We start from the raw sequence: 13115 nt of genomic DNA, 5'->3' as shown, positions 1-13115 counted from the left end.
CCTTCGTTGGTGGGATTTTAATCGAGGATAATAGAATTGTCCTGGCTGTGTCAATTTCTGGAGGGCGTTATAAATGAATTCAACTTCAGCTATTCGTTATGGTAAAGACTATAAAACAAGAGGTGTAGTGTAGGTGTTTCAATGGACCCTTTTATTTTAAGGTTCTTCATATTTCTATGAGACACGTTTTGATGAACACACCATACAACTATAACAACAACCAATTATATACAAAAACATAACATTAGCTGATTGCGTAAATAAACATAAATACTTAGGTGCTTAGTTAGAGCTTGTCAAAATTCGAAATATGTATCCCTATCCCACCTTATTTAGAATAAAGAAGCTCAGTTCACACAAAGGAACTTTTGGGTTATTCAAGACTATTTCGAATGCAAAATTTTTCGTTTCAAACAATTACATACAACTACAATTTCCATCACTTTGTTTTGGTTCAAAAATAAATTAAAAAATAATATTTAGGACTTAACAGAACTTAGATTTTGAAATCTGTGCTTTAAGTTGGGAATGTATGCTAATATTATATTTATGTTTATTCCATGTATTTCCTTTATTTAGTAGATTGTTACTGTATTTTAAGTAACAACAATAAATATTTGTGGAAATGTAAATAAAAGAATTCCGAGAAATTTTGAGTCCATAAGATTTCCCTTTTATTCTATAATGGAGTTTTCCATGGGAAAACACCAAAATGTCCTGTTTTTGCAATTCATGGACCAAAATAAATTGATGTTTTTTAATGTAATGTATTCGTAAACGCACCAAAGATTAAATTGTGTGTTATGATAAAGTGAACGCACCCAACCTTATGTAGTTAACAAATAGATGTCATTTATTAGTAAGTAAGAGAGAACAATGAATAAAGAACAGTATTATATCAGCAACCAAACAGCACACATCTCTTTGAATATACTTCAATTGGCGACGAGGATTAGTAACATTTTTTTTCGCGCAAAATAAAATTAAAGTAAAAGTCATAAGAATGCCAAACGGTGATACATCAAAAACCGAACAAAAGATGACTATTTTTCAAGCGTCTCAAATGACGGAATTTTCGCCAGAAACAGACAGTTTTTCTGAATGGAAAGAGCGCTTAGAAATCCATTTCACCGACATTGATGTGACATTGGAGCCATCAAAAAAAGCAACGCTGTTGAAAAGTATCGGTACACATGCGTATTCACTGTTACGAGCACTTTGTGACCCAAAAAGGCCAAGCGATAAAAAAATATGACGAACTGTGCACGCTGTTGGAAGAGCATTTTATGCCACCGGTAATGATTTATCGGGAACGATTGAATTTTTACACCGCATCGAAAAATTCAGATGAATCAGTCAATTCATGGTACGCACGCGTTAAAACATTAGCGCTGAAATGCAAATTTGCCAATTTGGACGAAGCTGTACGTGACCGATTTATCATGGGAATGGCCAACAACGAGAAATTGTTTGAGAAATTTTGCGAAGAGGACGAGAAGCTGACGATAGCCACGGCATTGAAGAAGGCGCTCATATACGAGGTGAAACTCAAGGGTAACTCAATGTCAACTGATGTAAACTTTGTCCGAGGCAACAACAGTAGCGGGACTCAACGCAACAGGCGATCTAACGGACATCACCAGAAAAGGGATGCATGCAAACATTGTGGCTGGAGGACACACAAATCACAAACTTGCAAATTTAGAGACGCTACTTGTGATAAATGCGGAAAAAAGGGACATTTAAAGCCGATTTGCCGCTCAAAAGAGAAGAATTTATCGACAAATTTTTGTTAATTTAAATCACACTATTTCTCATGTTCAAGAAACTAATCCTAATATTTCGACTTTCGTTAACACAGGTACTCAAGTTGGACCGACATGTGGTGATGGAACGGATTGGTATTCCATTTTTAATATTTCCGGGAGCCGTAAGTCAAATACTTTCGATTTAACTGTGTACATCAACGGTATCCAATTCGATGTGGAATGTGACACTGGGTCTCCGATTTCGTTGATGCCCTTAACTCAATACAGGAAGCATTTTGACACGCGTTGTTTAAAGCAAAACACAGAAAAATACGATGACTACGGTGGTCATGGAATAGAAATTATCGGTGAGTTTTTACCAAACATAAAATATCGAGATCAAACTGAGGAAGTAGAAATGGTAGTCACGAATGTTAATCGACCAATTTTATTAGGGAGAAATTTTCTTCGGGTTTTCAACTTTGAATTAAGACAAGTTAACGCGATGTCAAGTTCGAGCTCAACCGTTTCAAATCAGAAGAATTCAGTCAATCCTGTTCCAATTCAAAATTTTGCATCTAATTTAGATAATACAAATGTTTATAATACAATTGTTCAAAAATTAAAAACGACTTTTAGTGAAGTTTTTGAAGAAGGTTTAGGTAAATTTACCATCTCGAAAGTACATTTAGAGGTCATGCCGGGCACGAAACCAATTTTTTGGAAACCGCGTGCGTTGCCGTTCGCATGGAAACCAATTGTTGAACAAAAACTAAATGAATTTTGTGATTCTGGTATGATGGAACCAGTCGATAACGCCGATTGGGGAACACCGATTGTGCCAGTGATGAAACCAAATGGTGATTTACGCATCTGTGGTGATTTTAGCGTCACTCTTAATAAATTTTTGGTAGATTTCAAATATCCATTGCCCCGTATTGAGGAGATTTTCGCTTCGCTGCAGGGTGGACAGTTGTTCAGTAAATTGGATCTATCGAATGCGTACAATCAGTTAGAATTAGACCATGAATCCCAAAACCTTTGTACTCTTAGTACACATTTAGGCTTATTTAGAGTAAAGCGATTAGCTTTTGGCATAAAACCAGCGGGGGCTATCTTCCAAAAAACCATTGAAACATTGTTACGTGGTATACCTAACTGCATAAATTTTATGGACGATATTGTCGTCACTGGGCCAGACACTCATAGCCATAGCAGAACATTAACGATCGTCTTAGGTAAATTACAATCTGTTGGATTGAAACTGAACCCTAAGAAATGCATATTTTTTATGGAAGAAATTTCGTACTTAGGTTTTACCATTGACAAAAATGGCCTAAGGAAAAACGACACCAATATTAGAAGCGTGCTTCACGCACCAATACCTACAAATGTATCTGAAGTTAAGGCATTCATTGGAATGGTAAATTTTTACTCCAAATTTGTTCCAAATTTTGCACAAGAAATGGAACCTTTTTATAAGTTATTGAGAAAAGACACTAAATTTCATTGGAATAACGCCACGAATTCTGCATATGAATTGTTAAAAAAGGAGATAACCGGTGACCAAGTGTTAGTTCATTTTGACAGAGAAAAACCAGTTATTTTAACAACAGACGCTTGTGATACAGCAGTGGCTGGTATTTTATCACATGAGTTTGAAAATGGTGAGCTCAAACCAGTAGCATACGTTTCACGTTCGCTATCTCCAGCAGAACGAAATTATAGTACAATCCAAAAAGAAGCCCTTGCCATCGTTTTTAGCGTAACTAAATTATATCAATATTTGATAGGCATTAATTTCATTTTGCAAACTGACCATAAACCATTAATTTCAATATTAGGAGAGCACAAAGGCATTCCTTTGATGGCGGCTGCAAGAATGCAACGGTGGGCATTCATTTTGTCTGGTTTTAACTTCAAGATACGTCATGTTAAGGGTTCATTGAATCACGCTGACACTTTATCACGCATACCACAGGTCAAATTTGAAAATGATTCCGCGAGCGAAAATAAATTTATCAATTTTATTTATGTTGAACAGGCAAATTATATTAACTTTATTAATTCGAATAATCAACTTCAATTAAGTTTCAAAAATATTCAAATTGAAACACGAAGAGATAAAGTTTTGTCCAAATTGATAGACGCTGTTCAAAGTGGTACAGTGTCGACCTTAACAGGTGAAGAATTTATTCCGTATAAAAATAAGGGTAATGAATTATCGGTCGAATCCAATTGTTTATTATGGGGTTACCGTAGCATTATCCCTAACAAATTAAGAAAACAAATTTTGTTGGATTTACATAAATCCCATTTAGGTATAGTCAAAACCAAGGCATTAGCCCGTTCATTCATTTGGTGGCCCAAAATCGATAGAGACATTGAAGATTTAATTAAATCATGTCACGCATGCAGATTACAACAGCCCAGTCCAGAAAAAAGTGCATTGATTCCATGGAACGCAGCGGATCATGCATGGTCAAGAATTCACATTGATTATGCAGGTCCAATTCACGGATATTATTTGCTAATAATTGTTGATTCTTTTTCAAAATGGATTGAGGTGTTTAAAACAAAAACGATTACATCGGCATGCACTATCAATTTTCTGAGAGAAACATTTTGTAGATACGGTTTACCCGATATAATTGTCAGTGACAACGGAAGGCAATTTACGTCAAATGAATTCGCGGAATTTATTAAAAATAATCATATCAAACATATTTTTACTGCACCTGGCCATCCGGCTACAAATGGCCAAGCAGAAAATTCCTTAAAAACAGTAAAAAAGTCACTCTTAGCCAACTTGGAAGACAAAAAACCAATCGATTTCGATTATTTTTTGAATATATTTCTATTCGATTACCGCATTAGTGTGCATTGCACCACGGGAGTTTCTCCATCACAAGTCATGTTAAACCGAACATTAAAATCACGTTTTACATTGTTGAAACCACCTTTGGTAAAGGAAAGCATTGTTGAAGCCCAAAAGAAAAATATATCGAATTTTCGAGGTAAAAGAGAAGTAGCATTTGAGATTGGTGATAAAGTATACATTCGTGACTATACCAATCCCAACAAGCCAAGCTGGACACCAGCGAAAATTAAAGAAAAATTTGGTCCTCGAAATTATGGTTGCGTAATTACTCAAAACGGGAGAGAAATAAAAAGGCATTTGAATCAAATTCGTGAAATAAGCACAAGTCAAGATGTTACACCTGAATTGAGTACAGCGGCCATCAAACAGGAGACTCAGCAAACACGAGAACATACGAATTTAAGGAGAAGTACTCCCGATACAATAGATGTTCACGCAGTGCCATCGAAAGGGGAAGAGGTAGTTAAACCAGTCAACGATGCACTTGATTCCAACGAAGACGATTTAAACGAAAAACTTATTGAAAAAACTCGCAACGTTCCATCATCAAGTCGACCAATTCGAGAGACTGCAAGCATTGCAAAAGCGAGCATTGCTGATCAATATCGAAGTAATTTAGTCTAAAATTTGTATTGCATAATTAAGTTAATTTAAAACTATGTATATAAAAAACTTTAGTAGGGAGTTGTAATGTATTCATAAACGCACCAAAGATTAAATTGTGTGTTATGATAAAGTGAACGCACCCAACCTTATGTAGTTAACAAATAGATGTCATTTATTAGTAAGTAAGAGAGAACAATGAATAAAGAACAGTATTATATCAGCAACCAAACAGCACACATCTCTTTGAATACACTTTATTTTCCCACAGATTTACGATTCTTATAATAATACTTTTATAATTTAAATGAAATGTTTGGATGGAAATTTGACAGCTATGCTGCACTCTTTCACGAATTTACACTTAAACAATGATACAAAAAAAAATTCCAATCGTGTTCTATGGTCAACGGAAAATCAAATTTTCAACGGAAATCTGAATTTACCCATGAAAAACACCATAACTTTCTAAAGCGTCGCGGAATTTTAAAGTATCATCTCGCCCTGTAAAGGGTTTTTGACAGAATTGAATAATCTACAAAAGTTTCCATTGATTGTCTCTAAATATCAATAAAAAGGATGTACGTAAATGTCAACAGTTTTATAAGAAGTTCTATTAGCTACCAAAAAATGGTCCTAAGCACCAAAATACTAAGATTGATATTTTTGAGATATTAGTCATTTAATGGGATTTCCCTAAAAATTGGTTGTTTTTACGTAGCGCATGGAAAACAATTCCAATTGTTTTTATTTTTTATACTTTTTGTCATTTTATTAGTTCTTTTGTTTACTTGTTTACATATGAGTCTGATAGAGCTGTCAAATTTGCAGGTACGCATTTTATTTAAATTGTATTTGTATAAGTGAAAAGAAGAGTAAATCTGCAGATGTGATCTTAAATCAAGAATAAATTAATTTATTCTACCCTTGATCAAAAATAAATCGATTTATTTAATCCATGATGAATTTGATTTGATAATTTATGAAAATTCAATACCACTATAGTAATGCTTGCTTACAAATTTATTTTCTTATATTTATGTTAATTATTTTCGAATATTTGTACAAATAAAATTTATAACACTGTTCGAAACTTTTGACATATTACTGAAGAAGAGGAAGAATAAAACAAACGATTCATACATTTTTCAAAATAGGAAACTAAATAATTTTAAATCTCACAAATAAGAGCTAATTTAATTCTATTCGCATGGTAATTACTTTTTTCGTCTTAAATAAATCCGAAATTAGTGGACACAATCTTCAATAACACGGTGGATCGAAATCAAAATGTTTAGATTTTCAATATTAAGCGCGCACTTGAGTTATAAATACCTCTATAGGAAAGGAGGATAGAATTAGAAAAGTGACACTCACACTGATGCACATTGGTTTTGAATGTCTGCACAGTAAAATGATTACTTAGCAGTAAGTTCGAAATTGGGCTCAAGGGCTATCTGATAAGCATTCTTAGAAATACGGGTAATATGGTTCAATTGCTTTAGGAGGGGATAATAATTGACTATTTCATTAGAGCATTGTTTGTAAAAATATCCATTAAACTATGATAGGCTATGAGACTTTGCAGCTGTGTTTAAGAGTGGCTAGAGTCTCTGTAAGAGAACGATCAGCTATCATTTAAAAGGTTATCTTCTTAATTCTTTAAAAGAGACTCTAGAACAGCTATACTCAACCTGCGGTCTGAGCTATTAAACCTTTTAGTAGTTTAATAAATTCTTAAAATATCGAGTGACTGCATCAAAACGTGAGAAAAATATATCCTTTTGAGTTTTTAAACTGGAAGCAACACTAGAACGTACATCAGCGGAAAAATGGACATCGTGTGTTTTTAAAGAATAATCTAGATAATACTCTTTTCAACGCCAGGAAAAGTTTACAAAACTAAATGAAGATGTCGCTGAGTATTCCTTACTTTTCTTGCCATTGCGAAATTGAATTGGAATCATTTTATTCAAATTTTGAATGGAAAATTCGTAAACACAGCAGTCCAGGCATAATAAGTCAGGGAAACTATTTTGCTGACATACCTCGTTTTGATGATTAGGTACTTACATTTTGAATTTCAGTCAGTGCGGTTGCAGTGAATTTCTGTAAATAAATATAATGGCAAGAATTTCCTCGAAACTAAAACGAAATATATCTGATGAAAATAGATCATTTCAAGACGAATGGGAAACAGAATGTTTTGTTGTGCCAAGCAAATACAACAAGGCTACCTGTTTAATATGCCGTGAAGAAGTTATTTTAAAAAAGTATAATATTTGTCGTCATTTTAACACAACACACAGATCTTTCAATGAAACTTATCCTCTTGGAACACAATTAAGAAGTGAGAAATTAACTTTATTAAAGCGGTCATTACAACCTCAACAAAATGTGATGGCCGTGGCTTTATCTCAAAACTCAGTGGTAACTAAGGAATCTTAAAAAATTTGCTATACCTACTCTTGGTAAGCACATCAAACCGTTCACCGATTCAGAAAATATCAAAGAATGTTTAGTAAGTGCTGCCGACATACTATTTGATAAATTTGGCAACAAAAAAACAAATATTGTCTGAAATTAAAAAAACTACAGCTGCCTGATTCAACATGTGTTAGACATGCAACATCTCAATGCTCGGTGTTTTTTAGATATTGCACAGAACAGAATTTAATCTTGGAAGAATTTTTCAAATTCCTTCCGATGAAAGGTCAGACCCGGGGAATAGATTATCTTGATACAATTTTAAATTTTCTGGAGCAGAATGATATTGATATTAAGAAAATCGTGGTTGTATGTACAGTTTGCTGTCCATCTTTGACTGGATCTGAAAATGGATTTATAGCCTTGTTTAAAAAAATATAATTTGACAAATTTAATTAGATTTCCTTGCATTATTCCTCAAGAAGACTTGGCTGCACGGATTATCAATTCAAAAATCGATGTTGCGATGAAGATTGTAATTGATATTGTGAATTATAAGAAAATTATGCAAAATTATTATTTGGAAGAATAGGGAAGTGAGTACGGTGACGTTCTTTTGCATGCCTCTGTGCAATGGCTTAGTAGGGGAAGGGTTTTTAAAAAGGTTTTTTCCTTGCGTCACGTAATAATCCTCTCCTTACAACAAAATAAAAAAGTTTACCCAGAATTGCAAGATGATCAAACTAAATAGCGCGTCATCGAAATTTCCAAGGACAAAATAACATAATTTCACAGATGGCAAGTAAAATATTTGCTTTTGAAGAAAAGCTTAATATTTTTCATAAAGAAATAAGGAGTAAACAGCTACAAAATTTTCCAACAATGGATATAGCTACAAAGGTCCTTATCAAAATCTCTTATGAAACCTGCTCAACAATATTGAATTACTTATAGCAACACTGTCAAAAGAATTTGAAAAAAGGTTTCATGATATCAGAAAAATAAAAAAATGCTTAACGCTTGTAGAAAACCCAGGCATCTGGAAACAACGACTAAATCAAGATTAGGAAAAGTTTTTTGATGAGATCATCAATTTAAAAAACGATTCAAATATTGAAGCTCTGTTTAAGGAAAAAGGGGAATACTTAGAATTTTGGAACATCGGCCCCGAAAAAAATGCAAACGCCAAAAGAAGTTCACAGATTCTGGTCACATTATTTGGATCTACATTTGTTTGCGAATCTTCGTTTTCCAAATGTGTTCTCAATTTCATAATGTATGTATGCATGCACATTAAAATGAGTATTTTTATTTACGATAAAACAAAATTCTTGTGGCCCGGGGTAGCGTTACAAAATGATCAATGTGGCCCATTAAAAAAAATGTTGAGTATGGCTGCTCTAGAGAGTTATTATCATTATTATTCCAAGCTTTTTTCACTCATTAATACTTTAAAATTTCCAATAATTTTATAATTACCATTTGATTGAATATATTTACATTACATTTAAACAAGTATGTGTACGTAAAATTAATTAAATTACAAGAAACAAATAATTCAATGAAGGTTTAAAACTACATAATTTAAATATATACATTATTTGAAAAGAGAATTATAATTTTAGGTTATCTGAGCACAAGCCTCCCCCAGACTTCTCCATCTTCTTCTATCTAGTGCTTCTCTCCAATAAAGTGGGCATGTTTTTCGGATGTCATCCTTCCAGCGTTTATGTTGTCCACCTACGCTTCTTTTGCTTTCTAAGGGTATCCATTCGGTTACTAATTTTGTCCATCAATTATCAGGTGTACGTATTACATGTCCTGCCCATTCCCATTTGGGTTTCTTAAGCCTGCGTCTAACGTCTTCAAAATTAGTTTGACTTCTTATATTCTGATGGTTAATTTGCTGGGCAATATGAACGTTCAAAATAGCTCTCTCCATTGCTCTCTGACATGATTGGAGTTTCATTTCAGTGTTGTTCGTGACTTGCCAAGTTTGGCACCCATAGGTGAGGACTGGAAGAACTGTTGAGTCAAACACATATTTCCTTGTTTTATTCGAAATATTCAATGTAAGAAGATGTTCCAGAACTGCCTCCAAGCGTTCGTCATTCGCTGCTCTATATCCTTTTTTTCTTTGTCTTTGAATGAGATAATCTGACCAAGGTATGTGTAGTCTTCAACGTATTCTAATATATTGTTGTTAACACTAACTGCATCATAAGCACCATTTGTCATAATTTTAGTTTTCTGTTGATTTGTTGACAATCCAATATTTCCGCATTCCGAGCACAGTTCGTTCAGCATCGTTTGAAGTTCTTCACTGCTGTTTGCGATAATTATAATGTCATCGGCAAATCGGAGGTTTGAAAGACATATGCCATTTATCTTCAATCCTTTGTCTACCCAGTCTAGCTTTCTAAATACTCCTTCTAAGGCTGCGGAAAAGAGTGCTGGTGAAATTGGATCTCCTTGCCTTACACCTCGCGATATTTTAAAATCTGGTCCAATGCATTCCGTTTTTATGTGGGATGTGCTCCTGTCATACATTTTCTTAAGGATTCGAACTATTTTTTCGTCAACACCATGATTCAAAAGCGCCTTCCAAATAAATCTCTGCTCTACTGTGTCAAACGCTTTTGCAAAATCGATGAGGGCAAAGTTTATTGTGATGTTATACTCTTTGCATTTTTCTATTATTTGTTTAACGGTTTGAAGATGATCTATTGTTGAAAAACCTGATCTAAAACCGGCTTGTTCAAAAGGTTGATTTAAATTAAGAGTGGTTTTCATTCTCTCAAATAAACACTTCGCAAAAACCTTGTATATCGATGATATTATGCTTATCGGGCGATAATTGTTGATATCGTCCCTGCTCCCTTTTTTATGTATGAGAATTATTTCCGATTTCGTCCATTGGTCTGGGACTTCCTCGCTGACCAAAACCTGACTGAAAATAGTAGTCAACCAGTTGGCCAGTAAAAAGTTGCCGAACTTTAGGTATTCAGCTAATATCCCATCGTTTCCCTTGCTTTTTTCATTCTTTAAACTATTTATTGCTCGCTGTATTTCACTTTTAAGAAATGGTGGAAAATCTTCTTCCTGGTTTTGTCGCTCTAGAAATATATCATCAGTGTCTACTATGCGTGTTTTGTATAGATCAATGTAAAAGTTTGTAGCTATTTGGTTAATATTCTTCCTTTCGTGAATTCTTTTATCATTATCCGCCATTGCTGTTATCCATTTTTTATAATCTTGGATTGCATTCTTTGCCTTTTTTATTGATCTCGTTTCTTCGATTACTGTCTTTAAGAGGTTGTCATTGAATTTTTGGATGTCTTCTTTACAAAGTTTTTTGATGTTCTTCCGAATATTTTTCATATCTTGTTTTTCTTGGGCATTCAGATTGGTCTTTTTTCGAATACTATCACGAAGTGCCCGTGGCATGATGGTTAGTGCGTTGGACTGTCAGTCGTTATTTGACTTCCAACCTGTGAAGAAGTGATTTTATTTATATTTATTTAAAAGATAATAAACAGTGCAAGTTAAGTTGTAAATAAAGTTGGCAGTTTGCCACCAGAAAAAACATCAATTCGATAGCCCAGTGGAAGTGGCGTCAGGAAGCAGATCCAAGGGTCGTGGGTTCGATTCCCAACCGGAGTCAACAAAAAATTTAATAGCTTTTTTTCACAACAGATAAATTGTTGATTTTATCTGTTGGGAAGAAAAGGAGATGGAGAAGGAGAAAAGAGCAGGGGTATCGAAAGATACCTCTGCCAACATATCAGGCGATGTTGCGGTGGTGCCAGCAGCGGTACCAAAAACAACCGCAACAACATCAGGTCAGGCATCTGACCAGTGGATGAAGGCCACAAACAACAAAAAAAGAAAGATGAAGAAGCATAGCCCCAACAAAGTGGAGAGGGCCAACTCTGCTAAGCGGCGGGACATGCGGAAGGAAATGAAGAGTGGTAAAGGTGGAATTACCACTGAGAGTGAGTTTTCCGACTACGCCGAGTCGGAAAAAATTGAATATGTATCCGAAGGTGGAGAGGGGCTCTTCAGATCTCCGAATATGGATTTATTCCTATCGGAGCCAGAGCCAGTCCCGCCGCCAACGGAGGCTTTGGAGGTAATGGCGGACCTCCAGGATGAAACCGAACTGGTGCAGGCCCTGCAAACCAAGCAGGCAGCCATCAGCCAGTTCGAGCAAAGCCTCAACAAGCTGAAGGAGGAAATCGAGCCCCTCCTCACTGCACTTAGACTCAAACAAGAGGCGCGCCGAAAGGAAGAGGCAGCGCAAAAACAACAGCAACAACAACTACAGCAGCAAAAACAACCACAACATAAGCCCGCTCCCAAAAACACAGGAGCGGAACAAAATAAAAAGAAGCCAGCAGCAGTCACAGGCCCAAATGTTGAGGGCCCATCGACCTCAGCTAAAGCAATGCAGCAGCAACAACAACAGCAGAAACAACAGCAGCAGAAACAACAGCAGCAGAAGCAGCAACAACAGCAGCAGAAGCAGCAACAACAGCAGCAGAAGCAGCAACAACAGCAGCAACACCAGAAACAACCACAGCCCAAGAAGGAGAAGGGGCCACCAATTAGAACCTACCGGGTTGACCTGCAAGACTTGAAACAGGTATGTAAGTCGGCCACTAAGGGCAAATTTTTAATTAATATTCTTAATGAAAAAGAAAAGCGGTATTCGGTACAGTGCTTCTCACTGGCCGAATACAAACTACTTAAAGAAGTGCTCAAACAGGCCACCGCTGAGTTCTTCAGCTATACGCCTAAGAGCGAAAAATTCCAGACGGTCCTTCTGTAGGGCATAAGTTCCTGCACGGAACCAGAGGAGCTCTTAGCTGAAGCTCCGTCAAAAAGCCACGGACGATCTCGATTTTATCGGGGTCAAGCCGTTCACTACGGTGAAGTCCAGGCGGGAGGGTTATAGGCTGCCAATGTTCTTGGTAACATTATCGCCCCAAAGCAGTTTTGATAGTGTGAAGAAAATCACATCTCTCGACTATCAAACTGCACGATGGGATACATTAAAAAGGCACGACGGCATTTTACAATGTACTAACTGCCAGAGGTTTGGCCATGCCAATGCCAACTGCAATATGCAGTTGCGTTGTGTCAGGTGCGGAGAAACCCACAAAGTAGGAGAATGTAAGCTGGGGAATGAGCGGGTTGAGGATTTGACCCTGCTCAAGTGTGTCCTTTGTGGAAACCAAGGGCACCCGGCTAACTATAGGGGTTGCCCTAAGGTCCAACAAATGAAGCAAAAACAGGCCAGTCAAAAAGCCGAAAAAAGTCGAACAGTTCGACAGGCTCCAACACAAAAATTCGTGGATCCCAAATTCTCTTACGCCCAAATGGTGTCAGGGAATGGGAATACGAGACAGGCTCCACCAACGGTTGCCCCCAAGGCCACTGTGCCTTAGGCACCA

The 13115-nt window shown here is 36.0% G+C and overlaps 1 protein-coding gene across 1 annotated transcript; it reads left to right on the top strand.

Moving 5' to 3' along the window:
* The first annotated feature begins 1003 nt into the window (after positions 1–1003).
* LOC129950299 (uncharacterized protein K02A2.6-like) lies at positions 1004–5253 on the top strand. The gene is made up of 5 exons (XM_056062199.1): positions 1004–1187; positions 1234–1791; positions 1862–3729; positions 3793–3961; positions 4070–5253. The coding sequence occupies exons 1-5, from the start codon at positions 1004–1006 to the stop codon at positions 5251–5253; spliced, it is 3963 nt and encodes a 1320-aa protein (XP_055918174.1).
* Positions 5254–13115: the final 7862 nt, after the last annotated feature.

Source organism: Eupeodes corollae, chromosome 1 (assembly GCF_945859685.1).
Source record: "Eupeodes corollae chromosome 1, idEupCoro1.1, whole genome shotgun sequence".
NCBI lineage: Eukaryota > Metazoa > Arthropoda > Insecta > Diptera > Syrphidae > Eupeodes > Eupeodes corollae.
The sequence above is the reverse complement of the archived record's forward strand: the minus strand, read 5'-3'. Positions and strand labels throughout refer to the sequence as shown.

Bases quoted from the DNA above. Each gene is read 5' to 3' on its own strand.
- LOC129950299 (XM_056062199.1), top strand. From the start codon at position 1,004: ATGCCAAACGGTGATACATCAAAAACCGAACAAAAGATGACTATTTTT. The intron at 1,188-1,233 runs GTACACATGCGT...TGACCCAAAAAG, and splicing joins AACGCTGTTGAAAAGTATCG to GCCAAGCGATAAAAAAATAT. The intron at 3,962-4,069 runs GTAATGAATTAT...AATCCCATTTAG, and splicing joins TATTCCGTATAAAAATAAGG to GTATAGTCAAAACCAAGGCA.